Raw genomic sequence first — 27282 nt, 5'->3', positions numbered from 1 at the left:
ATGAACTGTGAGTAGGAAACCTTTCTGAAAGTAGTGCAGGACACAAGCTTCAACATTTTCTACTGTCATCTGCAGGCTTTTTTATTTCATCTTCCTCTTTTTAATTTATTTGTATTGTGTTCATTTGATGCTCAGTTTTCTGTTTTAAGGACTTTTACTGTGAAGCTCTTGGTGATTTCATCTGTGAAAACTGCTGGATGAATATTTCCTTCCTTCCTAATTAAAGAGGAAATTTGAAGTTATCAAGCTTTTAACGTTATCAAGACATAACTGCAGTTGAAGTAATTGATTGGATTCATCTGGATTTATGGATAAATGTAGCTGAGTGTCATCAGCATACACAGTGGAAATTAATCCCATGTTGTCTGATAATTTTGGCAATCGGAAGCATATATATAGTAAAGAGAATTGGTCCAAGGACTGAACCCTGTGGTACTCCACAGGTGACCCTAGAGTTTGAGGAAGATTTATTATTAACATGAACAAACTGGAATCTGTCCGACAGATAAGATTTAAACCAGCCTAATGATTTCCCCTTAATCCCTACAGTATGTTCAAGTCTTTGTAGGAGAATATTGTGAGCAACTGTATCAAATGCAGCACTGAGATCTAACAGGACAAGTGTAGACACAAGTCCATTATCTGAGGCCATGAGAATATCATTAGTGACCTTCACCAGAGCTGCTTCAGTGCTATGATGAGCTCTAAAGCCTGACTGAAACTCCTCAAGTAGGTCATTACTTTGTAAATGTTCTCAAAGTTGATTAGCATCTACTTTCTCAAGAATTTTAGATAAGAAAAGAAGATTAGATATAGGTCTGTAATTTATTAACTCATCTTGATCAAGAGATGGTTTCTTAAGTAAAGGTTTAATAACAGCTACTTTAAAAGCCTGTGGTACATATCCATTTACCAAGGATAGATTAATCATTTCTAAAATAGGACCACTGATCAAAGGGAATACCTCCTTAAACAACTTGGTTGGGATTGGGTCTAACATACAGGTAGAAGGTTTAGATGAAGCTAAAATTTTAGATAGCTCAGAAAGCTCTACTGCTTCTAAACAGTTCAAACACCGCACAGGTTCTAAAGATTCCGCCAACGCTGCCTTACTTACTGAGGACGAGGTAATCATGTTTGGGAGGATGCCAATTATTTTATTTTTAATGGAATCAATTTTATTTAAGAAGAATCCCATAAAATAATTACTGCTAAGAGCTATGGGAATGGATGGATCAACGGAGCTATGACTCTGTGTAAGTTTGGCAACTGTACTGAAGAGAAATCTAGGATTATTTTGTTCTCCTCAATAAATGATGAAAAATATGCTGCTCTAACTCTGCGAAGGGTCTTTTTATACAACAGTAGACTGTCTTTCCAGATTAGGTAAGATTCCTTATGGTGTGTAGAGCGCCATTTTCTCTCCAATTTCCTAACATTGTGCTTCAAGGAACGCAGCTCTGAATTAAACCAGGGAGTCAGCTTCCTCTGAATAATCACCTTCTTTTTCCAAGGGAGCTACATTGTCTAATGCAGAACGCAATGAGGAAGTCACGCCGTTAACAAAGTCATCTTACTGCAAGAGGTGTGGAGTGAGAAGGACTTTCTCTACTTGAAAACGAAGCTGGCCTCTACTCATCGTAACTCTCATTACTTCAAAAGCGGAGTCACAGGAAGTGGACTGGCCATTCTTTCCAAACTCCAAATCCTTGACATGTCCCTTTATCGCTACTCTTTGAACGGTTACGCTTACATGGCTCACCATGGGGACTGGTTTGGAGGCAAAGCCGTTGGAATGGCAATTCTAAATCTGGCGGCCCTGACTGCAAACGTCTATGTCACACAACTGTATGCAGAATACAGCAGAGAGAAGGAGTCTTACCTGTCCCACAGAGTGGTCCAGGCCTGGGAGCCGCAGCAGTTCATCCACCATACGTCTACAGGAGCAGATGTAGTCATTGTGGGAGGTGACATCAACATGCACCCTTAAGAAGTCGGCTGCAGACTACTGATGTCTTACACTGGACTGAGGGACTCTTGAGTAGAAACAGCTAAATTTCATGGGTGTGAAAATGGTATGACTTTATTTGCAGATGACCTCTTCATCAGTAAAAATTAGCTCGTCCCCTTTGAGAAAGGTATTTGGATCCACTACATCTTGTTCAAGGGTTCCTCCAAAGCCGCCGTTTATTGTGATTTCATGTCAACCAACAAAAGCTCCATTTCTGGCCATCCTCTCCCATATTCTGATCAGGAGGCTCTCACTGCTGAGTTATCGCTAGAATCTCACATTCCAGCTCAGACTGGAAGTGACAAGACTCAGGACAGTCCCGCAGAGAAGCTAGCTGAGCTGGTTGACACTCTAACCGAGGCACGCGCAGAAGTCAAAATGGGCTTGCACTGCGCTGAGAGGATGTGCTGCATGCACTGGATTGATGGGTTTGGCTCTGCTCTTCCTGGAGCTGGCCATAGCAGAAGTTCCCTGCTTCGCTCTGCGAACCCAGCAGCCTTTCCCTCATATATCCTTCTACCTGCTGGCCGCCCTTGGCTTCTCTACCCTGTTTATCTCCTCTCTGCTGTACATCTTTTATACCATGGAGCTGAAGTCTCTCCAGGGGGCAGAAGACCAGATGAGGCTGGCTGTAGGTAGTCTGTAAGAAAAGCTTAGAGGGTTCCCTGTGGCACAGCCTCACAATGTTCCACTAAGGTCCACAGAGGGACAACAGCCCAGTGCTTTGGATCCAGAGGAATAACTTCAAAGTAGAAGCTTATAGCAAAAAGGCTTTGGAGTCAGCTTTAGTCTGCTCCTCTAAATTTGCTTTTGAGTTTAGGAATAAGGCCTCAGAATGAACTGTGAGTAGGAAACCTTTCTGAAAGTAGTGCAGACACACGTGTTGAAATTTTTATACTTTTACAAAGTCATCTGCAAGCTTTTTTATTTCTTCTTCCTCTTGTTGACTTCTTTGTGTCGTGTTCATTTCAGTTTTTCTGTCTTGAGGACTTTTACTGTGAAGCTCTTGGGGAATTCATCTATGAAAACTGCTGGATGAATATATCCTTTCTTTCTAATTGTTCTGGTTCCTCCACAGAGTGGATCAGCAGAACTCAGAGGTTCTCAGAGGTCCATCTGCCCGGCAGCCTCAAACCCAGCTGGACTCCATATTTATGGTCTGTACATGTACAACAACAATTTTTCCATTGGTTCTGTTCAGTCGTCTCCATGCTGGACTTTGTGGACCAGTGGACCGTCAGTCTGTCCAACATGGTTCTGATGTTTGGATCCATGATCTCAGTCTGATGTGTCCTTCATTTATTATTCTGTTCTAGCTGCTGGAGGACAACATGGTCACTTTTGTGAAGAAGGAGCTGAAGAAGTTCCAGAAGGTTCTGAGTCCAGATGACCCAGACTGCTCAGAGAGTCAGAGAGATGATGAGGAGGTTTTGGAAGGTGAGGATGAAGAGCAGAGGAGGAGCAGCAGAGAGGCACTGATGAAGATCACTCTGAACTTCCTGAGGAGGATGAAGCAGGAGGAGCTGGCTGACCGTCTGCAGAGCAGTAAGAGGATTTCTACAAAGATTTAACCTGATGCATAAATCACACATTTACAGATAAAGAGATGGAATCACATTTATTCAGACCATCTTCAGATCACTTGGTTTCTTTTCTGATTTCACTTTTTGTGTTAATTTAGAACATATTGCTCCAATTCAACATAAACTTAAATCTGGTCTGAAGGAGAAGTTCCAGTGTGTGTTTGAGGGGATCGCTAAAGCGGGAAGTCCAACCCTTCTCAACCAGATCTACACAGAGCTCTACATCACAGAGGGAGGGACTGGAGAGGTCAATGAGGAACATGAGGTCAGACAGATTGAAACAGCATCCAGGAAACCACACAGACCAGAAACAACCATCAGACAAGAAGACATCTTTAAAGTCCCACCTGGAAGAGATCAACCAATCAGAACAGTAATGACAAAGGGAGTGGCTGGCATTGGGAAAACAGTCTTAAGCCAGAAGTTCACTCTGGACTGGGCTGAAGACAAAGCCCACCAGAACATCCACTTCATATTTCCATTCACCTTCAGAGAGCTGAATGTGCTGAAAGAGAAAAAGTTCAGCTTGGTGGACCTTGTTCATCACTTCTTTACTGAAACCAAAGAAATCTGCAGCTTTGAACACTTCCAGGTTCTGTTCATCTTTGATGGTCTGGATGAGAGTCGACTTCCTCTGGACTTCCAGAACCAGGAGATCCTGACTGATGCTACAGAGTCCACCTCAGTGGATGTTCTGCTGACAAACCTCATTAGGGGGAAACTGCTTCCCTCTGCTCGCCTCTGGATAACCACACGACCTGCAGCAGCCAATCAGATCCCTCCTGAGTGTGTTGGCATGGTGACAGAGGTCAGAGGGTTCACTGATCCACAGAAGGAGGAGTACTTCAGGAAGAGATTCAGAGATGAGGAGCAGGCCAGGAGGATCATCTCCCACATGAAGACATCAAGAAGCCTCCACATCATGTGCCACATCCCAGTCTTCTGCTGGATCACTGCTACGGTTCTGGAGGACGTGTTGGAGACCAGAGAGGGAGGAGAGCTGCCCAGCACCCTGACTGAGATGTACATCCACTTCCTGGTGGTTCAGACCAAAGTGAAGAAGGTCAAGTATAATGGAGGAGCTGAAACAGATCCACACTGGAGTCCAGAGAACAGGAAGATGATGGAGTCTCTGGGAAAACTGGCTTTTGATCAGCTGCAGAAAGGAAACCTGATCTTCTATGAATCAGACCTGACAGAGTGTGGCATCGATATCAGAGCAGCCTCAGTGTACTCAGGAGTGTTCACACAGATCTTTAGAGAGGAGAGAGGGCTGATCCAGGACAAGGTGTTCTGCTTCGTCCATCTGAGTGTTCAGGAGTTTCTGGCTGCTCTTCATGTTCATCGGACCTTCATAAATCGTGGTCTCAACCTGTTGGAAGAAATAAAAACAACTAAGAAGTTTTTATTTTCTAAGAAACCTAAACCAAAATCTTTTCACCAGACAGCTGTTGATCAGGCCTTACAGAGTCCAAATGGACACCTGGACCTTTTCCTCCGGTTCCTCCTGGGACTTTCACTGCAGACCAATCAGAGACTCCTACAAGGTCTGCTGACACAGACAGGAAGTAGGTCACAGACCAATCAGGAAACAGTTCAGTACATCAAGGAGAAGATCAGTGAGAATGTGTCTGCAGAGAAAAGCATCAATCTGTTCCACTGTCTGAATGAACTGAAGGATCGTTCTCTAGTGGAGGAGATCCAACAGTCTCTGAGTTCAGGAAGTCTCTCCACAGATAAACTGTCTCCTGCTCAGTGGTCAGCTCTGGGTTTCATCTTAGTGTCATCAACTGAAGATCTGGATGTGTTTGACCTGAAGAAATACTCTGCTTCAGAGGAGGTTCTTCTGAGGCTGCTGCCAGTGGTTAAAGCCTCCAACAAAGCTCTGTAAGGACACAGATTGTTGCTGCTTTTATTTCTGATAGTGAGAAATCTGCTAATGAGGTAAATATTGATTCATGTTGCTTCAGTTTATTTATAATGAACCAGTTCACAACAAAAGGCAACATAAAGACGTGTAAAATCAGACAGATCCATCAATCTTTCCAAGGAGAACATTGGTGACTGTAAAGAAATCAACAATATTTCTGATGAATTGTTTAATAGCAGATTTTTCTCCCTGTCTCCTCAGACTGAGTGGCTGTAACCTCTCAGAGAGAAGCTGTGAAGCTCTGTCCTCAGTTCTCAGCTCCCAGTCCTCCAGTCTCAGAGAACTGGACCTGAGTAACAACAACCTGCAGGATTCAGGAGTGAAGCTTCTCTCTGCTGGACTGGAGAGTCCAAACTGCAAACTGGAAACTCTCAGGTACAAAGTTCTCCATCCTGTTAAAACCAGATTTATGTCCATTACCTGCTAAAACATGATGGAAATATAAGTTTATTGACATTATTCATGATGCAATTTTTGACACTGTACAATATTTACAGTTTCTGTCCTAGAATGTGAAATATTTAAACACATATTTAACATTTAATAGAGTAATATATCTTATATCTGCAATGTACATAACACTACTATATATTGTATATATTTTTGATTATCTGGCATTTTGATATGAGTGCACTGGTTGGAGCTGGCTTTAATCTTGTTGTACATGTGTGGAACATGATGTACAATGACAATAATAAACGTTTTGATTCTAATATATTATTCATCTACAGACAACTATACGTTACCTCAATGCAGAGAAGCTGAAAACAACCACCTGGGCCCCCACCAGTAAGGGGACCCACTGGTTACCCAGCCATTTAATACTACCCCTGAATTATTAATGTATGTTTAAAAAAAATAATTAGGATTTATGATAAAAAAAAGTAACAGAAAATGTAACATAATGCATCATCAACTTCTGCTCCCCTTTCCATTTACTAAAATGGACTATTCTGTCTGAGCACATAAAGATCCCAGAATGCAGTGCGCTGATTGAGCAGCAGGAGAGATGAGAACAGAGAAAGATGAAGCAGGGCTATCAAAGCAGAGCTGGAAGCTGAAAAAGGGAGAGAAAAGAAAAAGGTGTTGTTCTACCAAAATGGTCTGAAGCCCTGGATGTTTTCTAAACAGCCCCGGATCTCATTAGACTTAGACAAACTTTATTGTCATTTTGTATGTACAGAGTGTATCTAAAACGAAATTTCATTGCATACAGCTTACGACAGTGTAATGAGATTGCAGTTGGAATAAGATAACATTACAGTATAAAGTGCAGCATTGACAAGAATGTAGTAATGCAGGAGAAACAACTGTTTTTTTTTTTTTTTAAATGTGCAGAATGATGTTCTTCCATGTTTATGGTGCAAAAAGGCATTAATATGAAGAGTTCAGTGCAGTGCAGAATAATATGGTGCAAAAATGCAGTAAACGTTCAGTTGTGGACTATTTAAATGGATTATAAAAAGTTGGGCAACGTTGGTGGTGCAAGATAATGATGCAAGTGTGGTGCAGAGTCCAGTTTAGAGTTTAACAGTCTGATGGCAACAGGGAAAAAGCTATTCCCATAACCAGGACCCAGTGTTTTTAATGGTGAAGTTGATTGTTTGGGCTTGACTTTCTTTCAGAGTGTCAGGTTCAAACACCTAAAACATTCATTAACAACACAAGAAGGAGAGACAACATTGAGATTGGTTTTCAAATAATCTTGCAAGGAGATCGAACGGAGATGCTTAATACAGATGTCCAAATCCGATCTGAAGCAAATCCGTCGCCCCCTCTCTATTTATTAGGAAAGGGAATCCCTGGTTCCATTTTGAATCTAAGGGGTAGGGATAAGCAAAATAACTGTGACCTTCGAGATAAAACCAAGCAGTTCACACAGTGCAGCACTCCAGATGGCTGAATAGAGTTCATAAAAACACTTATCATAGTCACAACATATTTCTCTGCTTTCTGCAGGCCTTCTGCAACTATAAGAGAGAGATCTAAAACCTTAAAACTTCTTTGTAGTAAAGAGTAAATATATATGATAAATACAATGAAAATAGTAAATAACATAAAATATGTAGACATAGTAATAATAATTCTATCACAGAGAAAACCCCTTTAATTATCTCCCAGTTTCCCACAATAAAGCGGAATATGAGTGGTAGATAGTTTGTCCTCTCCATGTCCCAGCTTCCTGGTCATCGTGCCCAACAGAGTTTATTCACAGGGTTTCCACTGGTCATTAAAAAGCATTAAAAGTCATTATATTATTTTTCTTAAAATTAAGGCCTTAATTGGCATTAAGTCATTAAATGTGATTATCTGTGGCATTTAAAATGCCTTAATTTTTTCTAAAAAAATACGTTCATAAAAACAGTTTCGTTAGATATATTATATCAGACACAACTGATTCCGCGTGTTTGCGCGGAACCAAACACGCTGAACTTCTTGCGGTTGATCGTAAAGCCGTATGTTTTTACAATATACTGCGTATACCCATTTATTATTCAGTCATCGTTGTGTAGCAACTTCCGCAGCGATTTTTTTGTGCCTTTTGTTTGAGTGCGCAGTGAGACGGGTATTCAGCGTTTAAACATCACGTACGCGCTCAAATCTGCTAACTCGTCTGAACCCACTATCCTCGCGCTCGGTTTCGAGTCTGCTTGCACTCTCGACCTGATCTTTCCACGCTCAACACCAGCTGTACGTTCGCTTGACTCTGTGCGCTCGTGACTTAAAAAAACTGACCACCTCACCAGCCAATCAGACAGGTTTCTTTCCATCCAATCAGAGTATGGCTTGCAAATACTGCATCCAGACGGATTAAATCAAAATGCTGCAGCTTTTGGCAGAAATTACTAAACATTCCGGTGGGATTGAAGAAAAACAACAACCAATAAACAGTTTAATAAAACAACAACAACGACAACCCTTGATATCAAACATAATAGAATCAGCCGGCACAGTAGAAATACGATTATCAAGAAAGATAAAATCTTAGTAAGGTTGAAGGCCAATGAGTAAAAATAGGTTTTAAGTCTGGTTTTAAAACTAGACAGCAGAGGGGCTGTAAGTCGTTCTATAACTTAATGAGACCCAAGGGTAACTTCCGGCTGCGCCCCCTGAGGCAGCGGCTGCATACAGCTCCGACCAACTACTATTAAATCGCTGCTGCACCTAAAACTGTAATTTAACTTTTACTGCAATTTACAAAGCTGTATGCAACGAAATTCCGTTCTGTACACATTTTGTGCATACAAAATGACAAATAAAGTTGTCGAAGTCTAAGTCCAATAGAGAAGGCCCTGTTCCCTCTAAGCTTCTGCTCAGAACTGTGAATGACTGTGAGCAGTTGGTCAGCAGATGTGAATGAGCAGCAGGGGTGTAAAGGTGAAGGAGAAGCTCAATTAAGTAAGGTGGGCAAAGCTGTTTAAAACCTTAAAAACAAACAGAAGTTCTTTAAACTGAACTCTGAGATAAGCAGAAACCAGTGAAGGGAGGCCAGGATGGGCTAATGTGCTTTATTTTATGTTTTCCCATTAAAAGGGATACAGCTGCGTTTGAACCAGCTGCAGAGATCTGACTGAGGACTGACTGATTCAGAGATAAAGAGAATCATCAATTACTGTAATTCTCTTCTTTTCGGGCTTCCTCAAAAATCCATTCACAAGCTTCAGTCAGTACAAAACTCAGCAGCTCGCATCATTTCTAGAACCCCTTCTTTTCATCACATCACCCCAGTCCTGCAGCAGCTCCACTGGCTACCTGTCAAGTTCAGAATTCAGTTCAAAATCCTCCTACTTACTTTTAAAGTTATTCACAATCTCTCCCCTCCATACCTTTCTGATTTACTTCAAATTTCTACTCCCCCCCGCATACTTTGATCTTCTTCTACTGCTCACCTCGTTGTTCCTTCAGCCCGTCTTAGCACCATGGGGACCAGAGCTTTTTCTCGTTCTGCACCCACACTCTGGAATTCACTCCCCCTGATATCTGCAATACCGAGTCTTTACCCGTGTTCAAATCAAAACTCAAAACCCTCATGTTCAAGATTGCCTTTTCATTATAATTTTCTATTACTTTCCTGTGTGTAGTTTGTGTTGTTTCTTTTAACTATGATGATGTTGCTTTTACCTGTACAGTGTCCTTAAGTGTTATGAAAGGCGCTTGAAATAAAATGTATTATTATTATTATTATTATGGGTACTTGTTGATGGCATTAAAATTATTTCTAAGAGCATTAAAAGAGCATTAAAAAGCAATAAATTGGAGTTACTCGTTCCTGTATAAACCCTGACTCAGGACATCCCAAACACACACAGGCCTGAGCCCAGACTGACAGGGAAACTAGTGATGAGACAGCAAGAGAATGAGAGGCAGTAAGTGGGGAAAATATGGGGAAAAGTTTAATAAAGAGTAGAAGAAGGAGAACAAACTGAAAGACTGGATCTGACCTCAGATGGGAGATTTCTCAAAGACATTCTGCTGATTCTGCAAGTGTGAAATATGTGCTCACCATATGCTGCTAACACCACTGATCCAAACCACTGCTTTATTCTTTATCTCAGCTTCAATTATTGACTCCATCAATGAGATTAAAGCGATCTAATCACCAGAACAATGGTTCTACTGGGACCACCAGTTTATCTTTTGGTATTTAGGTCCAGTTTGAAGCCAGAACCTTTTGCAGAGTTTGTATCAATTTGCAGAGTTTCCATCTCAGTGGAGCTTTAGTCAGGATTCATATGTTTAAATGTGTCAGATGTTACTTTATTACCTATTGAAAAAATACAGTTTGATTTCTATTTGTTTATTAGAACCAGCTGAGCAGCACCTTCTTAAGCTCTACGTTCTCATGTTAACACCTTGTGTTGAATTGTGTGTCTGCAGCTTGTCAGGCTGTCTGGTCTCAGAGGAAGGCTGTGTTTCTCTGAAATCAGCTCTGAGCTCCAACCCCTCCCATCTGAAAGAGTTGGACCTGAGCTACAATCATCCAGGAGACTCAGGAGTGAAGCTGCTGTCGGCTGGACTGAAGGATCCACACTGGAGACTGGAAGCTCTCAGGTACGGAGGAATAAAGGTGTAGAGGTACTTTATGACAATGATTGATCAATCAGTTGATCTGCATTTCAAGGCTGCAGTGAGCAGCAGATTGAAGAGGTAGAACTTTGTTGGTCCCTCTCACCGTCTGAGGTAAGACTCAACAATGCAGAACTGGGTTCTGGTGATATGTTGGCTTTGAAAGCTGCTTTGAAACCTCAGATCCATCCATTCAGAACTCATCCAGCTTGGATCAGGACCATGTAGCCTAGATCAGTGGTTTTCAATAGGTGAGGCGTGCCTCCACTGGGGGGCGCCAAAGAGTCGCAGGGGAGGCGCTAAGAAATATAAGACAGCGCTGCCGCTCAACTCTGTGAAACCGGTCATCAGCATCTGAACGAGCTGCATGATCAGTTCTGAGAGTATTTTGGAGAGGAGCCACTGGGAAACCAGTGGGTCAGGAACCCCTTCTCTTTCCCACCCACAGTCCACGATAAACTGAACATCCAAGAGGAGGAGGCTCTGGTTGAGCTCAGCTCAAATGTGGACTTAAACCAGAGACTGGTGGAAATGATGATTACACAGTTCTGCTTGAGTGTTGAGAGCGAGTTTCCCCATGTGTCCACCAAAGCCATGTGTTCTGATGTCCTTCACCTGCTCTTACCAGTGTGAATGTGGGTTTTCCACCCTGATCAAAAACAAATATCGGTCAAGGCTACAAGTGCAGGATGACTTGCTGCTGTTTCTTTCTTCTCTACAACCCAACATAGAACAGCTTTGCACATCAAAGGCGCGTCCTCATTGTTCGCATTGAGAATGTTTGTTAAAACATGGTTGTTGAAATAGCAACAGGTTGAAATTGTGTATAATTAGCCTAAAAAGCAGTGGCGGCTGGTGGAAAAAAAATCTTGGTGGAACTGGCCAATAGATTCCCTGCCTAACCCAGTACATGCATTTAAATTAAAAGTCGGAATATTACTACAATTCCACAATAAGCATTTAATTAATAAAAAAAACATTGTTCACAAAAGATTATTTTGGTGTTTTGTGTTATTAATACTTTTCACAGACTCATGCCAGAGGGTTTGCATACATCCTCTGTACAATGTACATATAATATATGTACATGTACATTGTACATATATTATTACGAAACAAACGTTTACGTCTTGACTTAAATATATATCCTAATTTTTATTTATATAATGATTTAAGTAGAACAATAACTGGTGCAAAATTAAGTTGTATTTACCGGAGATGAAGTGTAGACTGCAAATTCTGTCATGGTATGATGGCTCCCACAGTCGATTGGGATTGTCTGCCTGCATCCTTTTCATTGAAATTATCCATTTCTTTCTTCTTTCTTCGTCCTTCGGTAAACGAAAGAAACGTACATCCGACGATTTGGAATGCCTCTGTGTGCAACCGGGAGCACAAGTCGTAGGCATTGTTTAAATTCCAAAAATAAACTAAAAGTGCGCTCTAATTCACCCGTTTTATCACGGTGGTAAGCGAAAACAGTACTGTTTTTTGCTTACTACCGTGACCCGGATGTAGTGCGGACGTAGCTCGTGACGTCACACGCGAACTGGTCTATACACCTATCACTGTGTAGCTGGGGCTATGATTCCAGTAGCCCCAAAGCCATTCATTTTGGCGATGCTGATTGGCCAAATATTTATAAATTTTCCCTAGCAACAGTATACGATTGGTTATTTTGCTAAACTTGGGCTCCTTGAGTGACAGCCCCAAAAGTGTAGAAGAAAAGAAATGATACGTTCTGTCGGTGGAAATGCACTGTTAAATGAGAGTCAATTGATAGAGTCAATTAGTATAAGTGTTTTAATAATTCTTATTACATGTAGCCACGTACTATTAAAGGTATACTATGCAACCGGGGTTGATTTTCCAGCGAGGCTCCCCCCAGAGGGCGAAAGTAAAAGTGCACTGTCATAAAGATGCTCAGCTGTTCTGGTTTCTCCGTCAAGCCAAGCGCGGTTGTTTTGAGCTTAGCAGACAGGCGAACGCAACGAAAAGTCGAAAAAACGGTAGTACAAACAATGACTGACACAGTGAAAGTATGAACATCAAGCTTCCCACAGCGCTATCTTGGCGAGGCGGCCTCGCCAACATAAAAAAAATATATTAAAAAATTATTAATTAATTAATAATAATAATAAAACTCGATATGCTTGCATGTTTATTTGACGTTAACACGCGGTTCTTTGTTGTTGCTTTCGCGCGTCCATATAGTGAATGGCAGGGCAAAAACACATGGAGTTCTCGCCGTAAAGCAAGACCGACTCTCGCGGTCTTGCACGAGACTTCTGAGCCTGTGTGTGCGGGCCAAGGGCTCCTGTAATTGCAAGTAGGGTATTTCCCCCACAGACCACCAGGGCGGCCGAGAAAACCTTTGTTTGACTTGAAATGATCGCTGTACCGATCCGTTGTGGTGAAGAGAGAGCTGAGCCAAAAGGCGAAGCTCTCGATTTACCGGTCGATCTACGTTCCTACCCTCATCTATGGTCACGAGCTTTGGGTCGTGACCGAAAGAACGAGATCCCGGATACAAGCGGCTGAAATGAGTTTTCTCCGTAGTGTGTCTGGGCTCTCCCTTAGAGGTAGGGTGAGGAGCTCAGTCATCCGGGGAGGACTCAGAGTAGAGCCGCTGCTCCTCCACGTCGAGAGGAGCCAGTTGAGGTGGCTCGGGCATCTGGTCAGGATGCCTCCTGGACGCCTCCCTGGAGAGGTGTTCCGGGCACGTCCCACCGGGAGGAGGCCCAGGGGAAGACCCAGGACACGCTGGAGGGACTATGTCTCCCGGCTGGCCTGGGAACGCCTTGGGATTCCTCCTGAGGAGCTGGCCCAAGTGGCTGGGGAGAGGGACGTCTGGGCCTCCCTACTGAAGCTGCTACCCCCGCGACCCGACCCCGGATAAGCGGAAGACAACGGACGGACGGACGGACGGACGGACTTGAAATGACTCATTTAATCATCCAAAACGGTATGGAACACATTAATTAACTGAAAAATGTTGCATAGTATGCCTTTAAGTAAAAACTGACATTAATAATACTTTTAAAATCTATATATATTTTGACTTTTCCCCTCCACATCTAGGGAGGGCGGCGCCCGAGCGCCCCCTATGGGCCAGCCGCCACTGCTAAAAAGTAAATAGGAATATGGAATATGTTGACGTCTGTTAAATTCAGATGATCTTTTTTATTATTATTATTTCAGTTGACATCTCCTGTTGACGTGAGTTCAGTTTGACATTGGCGTCTGTTTAGTTCAGTTTGTCTGCTGTTGAAAACAATCATTTATGAATTTGCTCTAATGATACATTTTAAAATTAGGCCCTCTGTTTGTGATGTTTCAGTAAAAGTAGCCTGTAAAATGGAAGTGTATTTTCCTACGCTGAGGCAGTCACTGAATGCATCATGAGTTTGGGTGAGAGAGCGCAGCAGAAAAGCCGAGAGATCCGGTTCTGCGGCCATAAGTCAACATCTCCATGTTAAACTATAAACAGTAATTTGTGCCGTGGTTTGTTCTCACGATGATCCACAGTAAGTAAGTGTGCTTTAGTCCGAGGTAGAAGACACTAAAGTTTCCACTGGAAGCTCTTTGGACTGTGTTTAGCCTCTAGCTTAGCTTAGCAACTAGCCGACGCTAACAAGCTAGCTAATGGACTCTAGGCTAACTCAGCTGGACCCAGGAGCTTGTAGAGCAGTGGTTCTCAACCGGTGGGGCGTGCCCCCCCGGGGGGGCGCCGACACTCTCCCGGGGGGCGCGAGTAGGCTACAGGATGGGAGTGGAAAAAAACTGGAAAAAAAAAATTTGCACTTTTTTTTTATCACTAAACTACTTTCATAAAAAGTTAAAGTTTTGTATATACATAACTCCTGAATAAAAATTAAAATGTGTTTGGACTGATTTAAAAAAAAAAAGTTTTGAACAAATTTGATTGTTTTGTCGATAGTGAGCGCAAATGCAGGTGATAAGCGGTTTTCATCCGGGTTTTTCGCGCATGCGCGCCGGACTGGAAGGAAGCTGACGAGTTCTCGGCATATTTTTCTTCTTTAGATAACGTATCACAAGATCGTTTTAAGAGTAAGTTGATGGTTGATGGTATCATATTGCCAGATTTATACAGCAAAAGCCTGAAGGGACGGAGGGAGTCTGTGAAATGCTGGCCAAGGCTTGTACGGCGACATAGCTAGTAGCTTAGCTGCCTTATAAACACGGCAGGCAATACACATGAGAGAGCATGGAACCATGAACCCACTGGACGGCTAAGAATTATTTTATATCGGGACATAGACACCAGCAACCCCCGCGACCCCATGAGGGATTAAGCGGGTCAGAAAATGGATGGATGGACGTTCAGACATGTTTGTTTAACATCAGAAAGCGGACACACAGCAGACACACAGCGCTTCAGCAAAGAGGACGAGCCGCCCGGTAGGTTTAAACAAACATTGTTCACTAAGGATTATTTCGGTGTTTTGTCCTATTAATCCTTTTCACAGACTCATGCCAGAGGATTTGCATACATTGTACATCTATGTATATTAAAAAAAATCGCCGTAGTTAGCAGCTGTAGTGCAGACCGCGGTGAAGTTAGCTTGACATTGGAGATTCAACCTCCGCGGAGTCAGCGGGATCTAGCTCACGGTTGATCCGGTTGAAGGACTCCGATTTCGGCTAGCGTGTCTCAGCTGCTCCCTTCTCCCATACGCGGTGGGACCGTCAATAAATCTGATTTGATTTTTGTTTCTCAAGAGTGCTCCGCTGACGCCGCGGAGCTTGAATGTCCATGTCAAGCCAACTTCACCGCTGTCTAGTGTAGGCCAGAAAGTAGCGCTACATACTTGGTCGAATGATTAAAAGGTCCGAAAGAAATGGGATACATACGTAAAAGAAACGCAAAAGGACTGGATTGCCAGCAGTGACAAAAGTGTTTTATGCAATTCACACTTCACAAGCGAGGATTGTGAGGGGTACTTACAATGGAGCATGGGCTCTATGTGTTGGCCAGCGTTGGATGTAGTCTCCTCAGGTTCACCTTGTTCAAACTCTGTTTCTTCGTATATATATTCCTTATCTGAGTCGCCGATGCTTGAGGGGGAGTTTGAAGATGTATCAGACATTTTTTTAATTTATTTTTTTGTACGTAGAGTAAGAGTTATTAATAAAATTGAACAAATCGGTAGCAAAAGACGTAGTATTTGCAGGCTGATGCACGGTACTAGTTCTGTTTGTGACGTCGCATTCCGGAACAACCCGAATGCAGAACGTTCGTGCTCTTTCGCTTATACAGCAAGTTTTATCAAAATTACTTCCAAACGGCGCACATAATTCACATATAATATACATTTCTTTACTCTGGTGACTATTTGAATGCATCTGGCAAAAAATACGTTCAGTCCAAGAGTTAGACTAGTAATGATAATAGGCCAACTGATGATAATAATAATGATAATAATAATAATAACAACAATAAAGCATGTAACCTCATAATTATATAGCAATAGACTTGTAATAATGATAGGCATATACTACTCATAATAATAATAATAATAATAATAGTAATAATAATAATAATGCCTGCAAGCTCACATTAGAAGTCTGGTGCTACTGCTAATTATAGCAATAGCCTAGTAATGATGATAGGCCTACTGATGATGATAATAATAATTGGGGAGACGAGAAAAAATGGCGGAGTAGAGTCACAGTCGCTCACAGCTCTCCCTGCGCTAATTGCTAAAACATCAAAACCAAGATCTACAAGCGTAGAATCTGTCTCATGGCCTTTTGAATCTTTGCTATATGACTTTGATCATGCCTGGGAAAAGGGGAAACACAAAAGAATCGGCGAATCTACAGGCTGAAAACGCTATCACTACCTTGTGTGTCGAACTGACTATGGCGTCTCTGGAGGAAACTTTGCAAAAGTTTTTTGCCGAAGCCGACGTAAATGCCAGAGGTCGCTTTGAACGTCTGGAAAATCAGCTGGATTCTATCAAAATGACACTTGATCGACATTCCAAAGATTTGGATTCCCAGCGCAAGATTACAACCTCTCTACAAATTCGAATGAAGCGAGTAGAGGAAGCTACTACGGTACAAAATGATACTATGGAGAAACTTGAACAGAAACTTGTTTCGATGGAAGACAGGAGTAGGAGGAACAATCTCCGTATAATAAATTTGAAAGAGGAAGTGGAAGAAGATCAGGCCTTGGCTTACCTGGTGCGCAGCCTTCTCAAGTGGTTCCCTGAATTGCACAGCAGCCCTCCGGAGCTCACGCGAGTGCATCGTATTGGTCCCCTGCGCAAGGCTCCTGCTCCTCCGCGGACTATGATCCTGAACTGTCTTCGTTTCACAGATAGAGATCGGATCTTAGGATTCGCAAGAAAATCACCGGTGACAGTAGAAGGACAGACAATTCGCTTTGCTGCAGACTATAGCGATGCCACCGCTCGGCGCAGGCGTCCGTGCTTCCCTATAATGAATAGGGCTCGCACCTTGGGATTTCAAGCTTTCCTGTTATATCCTGCCACCATCAAGTTGACAAGAGCACTCGACCAACATCTGTTTAATGAGCCTAGTGAGGCGTCTAAGTTTCTCGATTCCTTTGATCCACTCAACTCGGAAAATGAGTCTTCTATTTTGCCCTGACTGTTGTCATGTTAGCTTTGTTTACTTCCGATTGCATTGTATGACGCGCTGCTTAGCGCTTGACGTCATTCCATTCAAAATTGAGAGGCCTCTACAGGTGCGATCTGATTTTGTTTTCTTGACTATGATTAATTATTGGCCTTTTTATGGCCTTGAGGCTTGTTGATTCTTATTTGGTAATAGTATTCTGTTTGGTTGTTCTATCGCACTAAGGGTCAGCTTGTAAAAATTATTGCGATCTTCTTTTGTTTATCTTGCAAGATATAATAAATTAATATGTTTGTTTAAGCTCAGTAGTGTTACTCGTGGGGGAGCGAGTGAAGGACAAATTTTTGAGTTGTTATTTTTGCCTTGTTTCTATGCAAGAATGCAAGAATTTTTATTTTTATTTCGTGTGTGTGTGTGTGTGTGTGTGTGTGTGTGTGTGTGTGTGTGTGTGTGTGGTTTGCATGACGGATGCTCTCACATTCTCCTTACCCCTGTGCACTACCTTTATTGTAAAACAGACATGTCCGGCTGGTTCTATTTTAGCATTTGCTTCTTAAGCTGTGATCAATGGGCAAAGGTCTTAATGTAATTCATTTAAACATTCGCAGCTTAGTTCCTAAAATTGAACAATTAAGGTCATGGCTTGTTTACAATAAACCTAATATCATAACTCTATCTGAAACCTGGCTAAATGAAAGCATAGCAGACTCCAATGTTAAACTGGACAACTACATCTTATATAGGCTTGATAGAGGATCTAGGGGTGGTGAAGTTGCCACTTACATTTCATCGCATTTGAAATCACAGTTAATTATTCCGAAAGCGAAACCTGAGTTTTTTGAAGCTATCTTTGTTAAGGTTACTCTTCATGAAAATAAACAATTAGTAATTGGCAATATATATCGGCCACCAACATCTCCCAAGCTAGAGTCTGTTCGAAACATCCTAGCCACTGCCTCTTCGTTTGGTGACAAATCAGAAATCATGCTGTTGGGGGATTTCAATTTAGACTGGTCTGATCCTTGTACTCTCACGGAACGTAACATGTTCAATGGTTCAAATTTTACACAAATTATTAAAGAGCCTACTAGAGTCAGCCCCAGTTGCAAATCTCTTCTTGACTGGATATTAGTTACACATCCTAATAGAATAAACAAATCTGGTGTTCTCTCGGATTGTTTTAGTGACCATTGTATCATATATTGCACTTGGAAAATTTCAACTCCCCATCTTTCTCCAAAATTTATTCGGATCCGTGACATGAAATTATTCAACAGTGATTTATTTATTAATGATGTGAGAAGGATAAATTGGAATAGATTTAGCCTAATTCCTGACGCAGAAGCTGCCTGGAATTTCTTTTATACAGAATTTGTGCAAGTTATTGATAAACATGCCCCATGGACAACTATTAAGGTTAAAGGTTATCACCTACCTTGGGTAAATGGAGAACTTATCAGTCTGTTTAAGCAGAGGGACAGAGCGTGGAACAAACATAAAAAAACAAAGCTTCTTAATGATTGGGAGGAATACAAACGGCTAAGAAACATGTGCACAACCCAAACAAGAAATGCTAAAGCCAATTACTATAGAAATAGTTTGTCACATGATTTCAATAATCCTAAACAATTTTGGAAAAAAATGAATACCTTAATTGACAACTCGAACAGTACCAGCAGTAACATGATAATCAATAATGAAATTGTTAATGATCCAGCTGTTATTTCAAATGCATTTAGTTTGCATTTTGCTCAAACACCTCAGGTACAGTCATCACTCTTTCACCCAGTGTCGAATGTTAATTCTCAGCCCTACGACAGCTCTTTTACATTTCGACAGGTTAGCTCAGCTGATGTCCAGTTGGCCATTAGCAAGCTATCCTCTAGCAGTGGATCGGGCCCTGACGGCATTGAGGGTAAGTTTATTAAAATTTCTTCATATGTCCTCTCCTCTCCATTGGCTGAGCTTTTTAATTTGTCATTTATAACCAATGAAGTGCCTCTGGCATGGAAGTGTACCAAAGTCATTCCATTGCATAAAGGAGGGGACACCCAAAATATGAACAATTATAGACCTATCTCAATAATTAATAGTATTGTGAACATTTTTGAGAAAATTATCTTCGATCAAATATCTAATCATCTCTCTGATAATAATTTACTATCTCAATGCCAGTCAGGTTTCAGGAAATACTACTCAACTACTACTGCTCTTTTGAAACTTACGAACGATATTTTTTCTAGTTTTGATAACAACATCAGTACTGGTGCCATCTTCTTAGATCTTACTAAAGCATTTGATTTAGTTGATCATTATCTACTCCTGGATAAATTGTACTCTATTGGCTTTTCCCGTTCATCTCTTCTGTGGTTTAATTCATATCTTCATCACCGCCGCCAGAGTGTGTCCTTTAGGGGTAGTCAGTCGAATTTTATAGGCGTAGATAAAGGCATTCCACAGGGTTCTTCACTTGGGCCTTTGTTATTTTCCATTTTTATTAATGACTTGCCACTCTGCTGTTCAGGATGTGACATTCATCTTTATGCAGATGATACAATCATATATTGCTCCAAATTGAATATTTCTGACATAAATTATTCCCTACAATGTGACTTCGATTCTGTACAGCACTGGCTGTCATATAATAAACTTCTTTTGAATAAATCAAAATCTTACTGTATGCTTTTCCAGAAGAAAGATAGAAATAATCTTAATCTGCATTTTCTGGATTCTTCTCCTTTAGAATCAACTGAAAAATATAAATATCTCGGTGTTTGGCTAGAAAGTGATCTTTCATTCAAAGCTCATATACACACACTTAACAATAAACTTAACTTTCGTCTTAAAACATTATATCAATCGATTGACTGCTTTAATTTTCAGGTTAGAAAAAAAATAGTCTCCCAGTTACTGTTACCTATACTGGACTATGCAGATATTATATATGCTAACACTACTGCCACTTACCTACACTCTCTCGATGTGGTTTATAACAGTCTGTGCCGATTCGTCCTTCGCTGCCCCTATAGGACACATCACTGTATTATGTATGACCAGCTGTCCTGGCTTGCACCTTCAGCCAGAAGACAATATCATTGGTTCCAACTTATATTTAAATGCATTTACTTTCAATATCCATTTTATTTATCCCAATATTTAGTGCCTTACAGTTCACAATATAATCTTCGTCACAACGAACAGATCTTCTTTACTGTCCCCAGAGTTAAGAGAGAATTTGGGAAACATGCTTTCTGTGTTAAAGCCCCTCGTGATTGGAACAGCCTTCCTGCATCTATCCGTTCGCTTACGTCTTTTCCTCTGTTCCGAACTGCTTTGTTAACACATCTTCAGACCACTTGTCTATGTTTTTAGTATTCTAGATTTAGCAGTAATATGTGTCATGTTAGTTATGGTTGTATGAATGTGTTTATCTGTAGAAATATACGTATCTAGTAATGTCAACTCTATCAGTTATATTTGGGAGTATTATGCCCTACTTATTACCATTTCTGAAATGCTTGACTTTCAGATCACCATCATGCTGAGTCTAAGATTATATAAGGTTTTATTGTTTAGTGGTATAAATACTGCGGTTTGGGAATTACTGTGATTTATTTTACTCTTTCTGTGTTGAGGGGTTAGTGAGAGCTTGTGTGTGTGTGTGTGTGTGTGTGTGTGCGCGAGTGCGGTGTGGTCTTTTTCTTGTATCTTGTATATTGTATCTACTTTGTTGTTTTCCTTTCTACATTGTCTGGATATGTTACTGAGGACCCCCATGAAAACGAGATGCTTCATCTCATGGGGCTGATCCTCTAATAAATGTTTATAAATAAATAAATAAATAAATAATAATAATAATAATAACAAAAAAAAGCATGTAACCTCACAATTATATAGCAATAGCCTAGTAATGGTGATAGGCCTTCTGATGATAATAATAATAATAATAATAATAATAATAACAAAAAAAAGCATGTAACCTCACAATTATATAGCAATAGCCTAGTAATGGTGATAGGCCTATACTACTCATAATAATAATAATAATAATGCCTGCAAGCTCACATTAGAAGTCTGGTGCTACTGCCAATTATAACAATAGCCTAGAAATGATAATAGGCCTACCTACCGCTACTGATGATGGTAATAATAATAATGTGGGCCTAAAAATAATAGCCTAGGGCTATCTATCTATCTATCTATCTATCTATCTATGCAAGGTAGAGCGGGGCGGGGCGGGGGGATGGGGGATCTGGGCGGGGGGCACTGGGGCCCCAACTGCAACGAACCAGCTTTGGGGGGGCCCAGCTTGCAAAAGGTTGAGAACCCCTGTTGTAGAGGATCGTTACCCAACCGGACAACGAGAGATTGGACCCAGCTAGAACTCTGGCAACGTTGGAGACAAGGACCAAAAGTTAAGAGTGAGATAATGTTAATTTTTGGGGGTCTGGGGGCGGGTTAAAACAGAAAAAACCCACAACAGTTATAATAATACTGAATAAAATAAAGTAGTTTTATTTTATTGACAGTACACTGTTACACATTAATCTATGGGTTTGTTTATCAGTGTAGATCTATAACCTCATTGGTGAATCAGGCTGAGTTTCATCAAGCCTGTATGGTCTGACATTTTCCCCTCAGCAGGAACACTTAAAGCACTCAGGGGTTCACGCTGCGTCTTTATGCTGATCCAGCTGCTGATGTTTCCCTCTTTTCAGCTCCATGAACTTCTAGCCTGTTACAGTTTATAACCATCATCACCTTTCACAGCCACAGGTTTCTCATCTCAGTCTCTGCTCTGACCAGACAAATCTCCTCTATTGCTCTCCTCAGGGCGCTCTGGTGCGTAATTACCAAGCTGAAGGCTCAGTTTGAAGTTGTTCTCTGAGCGTTTTGTTTGTGGTCAGAGCGGACGGAATAATGACTTTCTGCTTCGCTTTTAGCACACTAATAGTCTTTATTGGGGAATCCTACAGGAAATATAGCACTTTTTATGCATGGCAACCCCAGAGTTGATGAGTAATGGTGCAGCTTTTCAGGCTCTGCGTCTCTCTGGTTCCTAAGCGGGTGTAGAAAAAACACTTTTATTGGTAACGTCTGGTATCAGCATAATTTATACTAATGATATCAGTTTGAGGCGGTGAGGTGGGCAGATTTTACCCCCATTGGTGTGCTGCACGTGAGGAATAAACAGTGGAAAGAATGCATAAATAAATAGTATAAAGGGCTCCTTTAGAGGGAAGAGGAGGAATAATGGGTCTGAGCTGAAGCCCCTGATGTTACAAGTTCCTTAAATGACCCTTAAAAGTCCACACCTAAATTACATTTAACGTAATTATGCTCACCTGAATTAAAGAGCAAGGCAGCATTCCATTGAAGCACCGCTGGTTCTGTGTGGTTAAAAACAAAATAGCATGAAACACAGCTACTGACTCTCCTATTGACTTTAATTGGGACATTTTGGTACGAGTGGAAGGACAATAAACGTAGTGATTCACGTTTTGAAGGCTGGCCGCTGATAAAAGCACCTGGGTCTGAGGGAAGGGAGGACAGAGGAGCAGTAAGAGCGTTGAGGCACAGAAACACAGCGCATGTAGTTAAAATAATGCAGAATTAATAAAACCAAACTTATAAAGCAGGTGGCCTAGTATTGGAGTCAGAGTCGTGACTGTGGGAGCTGAGTTTTTTCCACAGGAGAGGAGGACTAAACGGAGCAGAGCGTTTCTGTTAGGATTATTATTCATCTGGCACAAGGGACCTTTTTAGTTTATTATTTGCTCTTTGAGTGAAGCGACCACTGAGTTTGGTCTCCATATTCACAAGCATGGAAACAGGCCTGCAACGTAGGGTTAGCTTGGTGTTTGCTGGCTTTAGCTTTAATTAATCAGCATTTAAGCAAATATTATTGAACTGTGATTTTAGATTGACACCCTGAGTGTTTTTATTTTAGTGTTTTATGCAGAGAAGCACTTGTTACTTGTCTTTATTTCATTTAAAGGTCCTAAAGTACATTTATTTTATTCACCTTTTTGATCTTCCTAAATAAAAGGGGGAACATTAACACTTTATACCAGGGGTGTCCAAACTTTTTTAGTGAGGGCCAAATCCAGAAAACTAACCAAAGGGCCACACTAGAGGTGCCATATTGCCACATGAATACTGTGTGTATTTCTAAGTCAGCTATAATGTGAAGAACATTGCAGTCAGTGGGAGCAGTGATGCTGTCCTTTGATTGAAGGATGGCTGACATGTCAGCAGAAAGTTTGGTGGTTGAGACACGAAGGACGTCACAGAAATGCTGTCAGTCATTCTGCTTCTCAGTCTGCTTTTGTTCTGATTTAACAGAGAAAATCTTCGTTCACATCTGGATGTTGAGCCCAACAGGCTCATCATTGTTTCTGTGTGGCGTCTCATCAGAGGAAACTTGGCATTATCCAAACTCTGAAAGAATTCAGGGAGGGAGAGAAGCTGATGTTGACTCTGCAGAGAATCATCACATTGCATTTCAATCAGTTCTAACTGCAGACTCTCTTCCACTTCTTCTGCATCCACCAGGAAGGAGGTGGAGAACAGCTGGATTTGATTTTCAATGACAGAAAAGTATTGGAGACACTGGTTGAATTCTGTCACCAGAGATGCAATCACAGACACATATTTCTCATTTTTAGCAGAAAGGTCGGCCTTTGGAAAAGCAGACGTGATTTCAGACAGAGCAGGGAAGTGTGCAGCATTAAAGCCTCGTAGTTGTGTCTCAAAGAGGCGGAGCTTTACCCAGAAGGCTTTCAGGTGTGCATACAGGTGTGGCAGCAGCTGTTCTTTGCCTTGTAGCTTCTTGTTCAGTGTATTCAGACGATGCGTAAGATCAACTAAAGATGCCAGGTCTGCCAGCCACAGAGGGTCACTTAGTTCATGAAGAGGTCGGCCCTTCTCTTTTAAAACCTGCTCCATTTCTGATCTCAGCCAATCAAAGCGCTGCAGCACACAGCCGCGGCTGAGCCAGCGCACATCAGAGTGGTAGAGTACATCCCCGTATTCAGCATCCACATCAGACAGGAAAGCCTAAAATTCTCCGTGCTACAGTCCTCTAGCTCCAGTTATGGTGACAGTTTTTCCATCAGTGTTCATCACATGGCCCAGCTGGACAGTCTTGGCACACAGTGCTTCTTGATGGATTATACATCCTAACAGCCTCACCTCCGCTCTCTTTTACCTTGGCACACACCAACCATGCCGTTCCTTTGGGCTTGCCCGTCATGGCCGGAGCTCCATCCGTTGTTGCTCCACAGAGCTTGTCCTATTTAAGCTCCATCTTTTCAGCTGCCTCTGACACAGCTTCAAAAATAGCTTTTCCTGTCGCTCTGCCTTTTAGGGTCATCATATCAAGCAGCTCCTCCCTACAGCTAAAATTATCATCTAGTCCCCTCAAATAAATGAACAGTAGCTCGGTGTCTGTGTCACCTGTGCTCTCATCACTGCTATGGAGTAAAAATCAGAAGCACAAGCCTCGTCTCTCAGCTGAAGTTTGGAGTTAGTGGATAAGTCCTGGATTCTCCACACACCTGTATTTCTGGATACGCTCACATCGTTGAAATCCACCACTTTTTCTGCCCACATTATTTCTGTGACTTTGATGAGGCCCTGCTTTATGAAATCACCGTCTGAAAACGGTTTGCTGTGCTGGGCAATAAGTTTAGTGACTTCATATCTTGCTGTTGTGGCGTTTTCCTGTTTTTTGTTAGAATAAAAAAACCTGCTGTTGAGCTTGCAGGCTAGCTGCCATTAGCTTGACTTTCTGTGTTGGTTGGGCACCGGTGTACGATGTGTAGCTCTGATGTTTGGTCTCATAGTGCCGACGGACATATTCTGTTTGTTTTCGGAATTTTCTGCGCCAATAAAAAGTGGACCAAGGGCCACAGTTGGCCCGCGAGCCGTAGGTTGAACAGCCCTGCTTTCTACCTTGTGTCAAGTGGTGATTTAGTCTGTGCCTCATTATTCCAGTGTTCAGTGTTTAGAGCTAAAACCTGATACCGTGCAGAGATCCCAGATAATACTTTGAAGGAAACATTGAAGAGATTGATAGAACCCAGAGCCCACTCACTTCATTTGTGAGGATTAAAGGGCTACAACCAGAACACATCCAGCTTGGGTCAGAACCAGAACACATGGCTGTGATCTGCTATGTGGGTTCTGCAGGTTCTCCAGCATAAACTGGGTTATTTGGGTCCATCTTTGCTGTAATTGCTGGAGTTCTGAAGAACCTCATCATTATTCTCCACTTAAACTCCCTCCATGTGTCAGAGGAGCTTCAGTGTAGATTGTCTCCCAGTCCTCTTCAGAACAAACTGGGCCCGGTTCTGCCTCCCATCTCTGCTGAATTGCTCCAGAGTTCTGCTGCTTCATGGACCCAAAAATCCTGTAGAAGATCCAAGATATTTCTTTGCTGCTCTTCCTACCTGGACATTGATCAGAGCTTCTCAATGGGAGCTGGAGCTCTGATTTTACTCCTGATGTGACATCAGGGAGGATCTGAGCTGAGAGCATCTAAAATGATCAGTGTTGGCAGTTTATCTTCACTTTTAAGTACTTTAAATGTTTTAAACTGGCCGTTAGCAAATAGTTGGTGAATGTAATTAAGTTTATATTCTGCCTGTTTTTAAACTAATATCCAGGTTATTTGGAGCAAAAGACTTCATGTATCCAGTAGATGACAGGGAGAGATGGAGGTTGATGTTCCAACGTTTTCTGGATCTTGGTCCATAGTTGAAGTGTTCTGCTTGTTCCTTCTGTTGTCTCCTTAAACTGATAGTCTAGAACCGGCAGGATGTGCAGGGGTACGGTACCTGAGCTCTGCTCAATATGAAGCCAGAGCGTATCTCCATCCAGACCTTCAGAACCAGTTCAGCTCAATAATTCAGTTGTTTCTATGGAAGATGAACAGATTGGATCTAAAATGATGAAATTCTTCACTTCTAACTGATGTTGCAGCAGATCTCTAGAAAATATTTTAGTCATCTTGTCTTCTATCAATGAATCCACTGATTAAAGCAGTAATCTCAGAGACATGTGCTACTCCAGAGGTTCCCAAGGTTTGTTCCTGGAAGCTCCTACTTGGACCTCCAATGATGATTTCCAATCATCATCATCATCATAATCATCATCAGAGCCCAGGTGTCTTTCTGCTCTCAGCTCTTCTTTCTTTCTCTGGATTTTTACAACAAGTGGACGTGTCCAAATGTTGGACTGGTCCTTTCTCAGTGGAGGACAATGTGTGTCTGAGAGACATGTAATGTCCATGTTTGCTGCTGAAAGAGACTGATGGTCTGACCCCCCTCCTCCTTTCAGGGTGGAGCCTGCTGGAGTCCGATGGTTGACACCAGGTCTGAGGAAGTGTAAGTGTGTTTTTCATTTGATTCATGACAACAAAGCAGCTCACATTCAACCATCTTCAAACTGTCCATCACTCATTCAGGAGTCATCATCAAAGTGTCAATAAATGATCAATAACTACAGCTGGATTGTCTTTGTTCTCTCCATCAGATTCCTGTCAACTCACAATTGACACAAACACAGTGAACAGAAAACTCAAACTGTCTGAAGACAACAGGAAGGTGACATATGTGGAGGAGCTTCAGTCATATCCTGATCATCCAGACAGATTTAATGCTCCTCAGCTGCTGTGTAGAACTGGTCTGACTGGTCGCTGTTACTGGGAAGTTGAGTGGAGAGGATTAGTTTATATATCAGTGAGTTACAGAAGAATCAGGAGGAAAGGAGACAGTTTAGACTGTTGGTTTGGATATAATGATAATTCCTGGAGTCTGAGCTGCTCTGATGGTGGTTACTCTGTCTGGCACAATAACAGAGTAACATCTATCTCCTCCTCCTCCGTCTCCAACAGAGTAGCAGTGTATGTGGACTGTCCTGCTGGTATTCTGTCCTTCTACAGAGTCTCCTCTAACTCACTGATCCACCTCCACACCTTCAACACCACATTCACTGAACCTCTGCTTCCTGGCTTGGGGTTCTGGTTCGGTTCTGGTTCCTCAGTGTATCTGTGTTGA

The 27282-nt window shown here is 41.8% G+C and overlaps 1 protein-coding gene and 1 pseudogene across 1 annotated transcript; both read left to right on the top strand.

Annotated features, from left to right (window-relative positions):
* On the top strand, positions 1-2877 carry LOC118567275 (annotated as a pseudogene).
* Positions 2847-27282, top strand: LOC118567274 (NACHT, LRR and PYD domains-containing protein 5-like). Its single transcript, XM_036151982.1, has 8 exons — positions 2847-2857; positions 3090-3168; positions 3328-3556; positions 3693-5481; positions 5726-5899; positions 10403-10576; positions 26564-26610; positions 26759-27282. Exons 1-8 carry the CDS (start codon positions 2847-2849, stop codon positions 27280-27282), a joined length of 3027 nt encoding a protein of 1008 aa, XP_036007875.1.

The sequence above is a fragment of the Fundulus heteroclitus genome, chromosome 20 (assembly GCF_011125445.2).
Source record: "Fundulus heteroclitus isolate FHET01 chromosome 20, MU-UCD_Fhet_4.1, whole genome shotgun sequence".
NCBI lineage: Eukaryota > Metazoa > Chordata > Actinopteri > Cyprinodontiformes > Fundulidae > Fundulus > Fundulus heteroclitus.
This window is presented reverse-complemented; position numbering and strand designations above follow the sequence as displayed.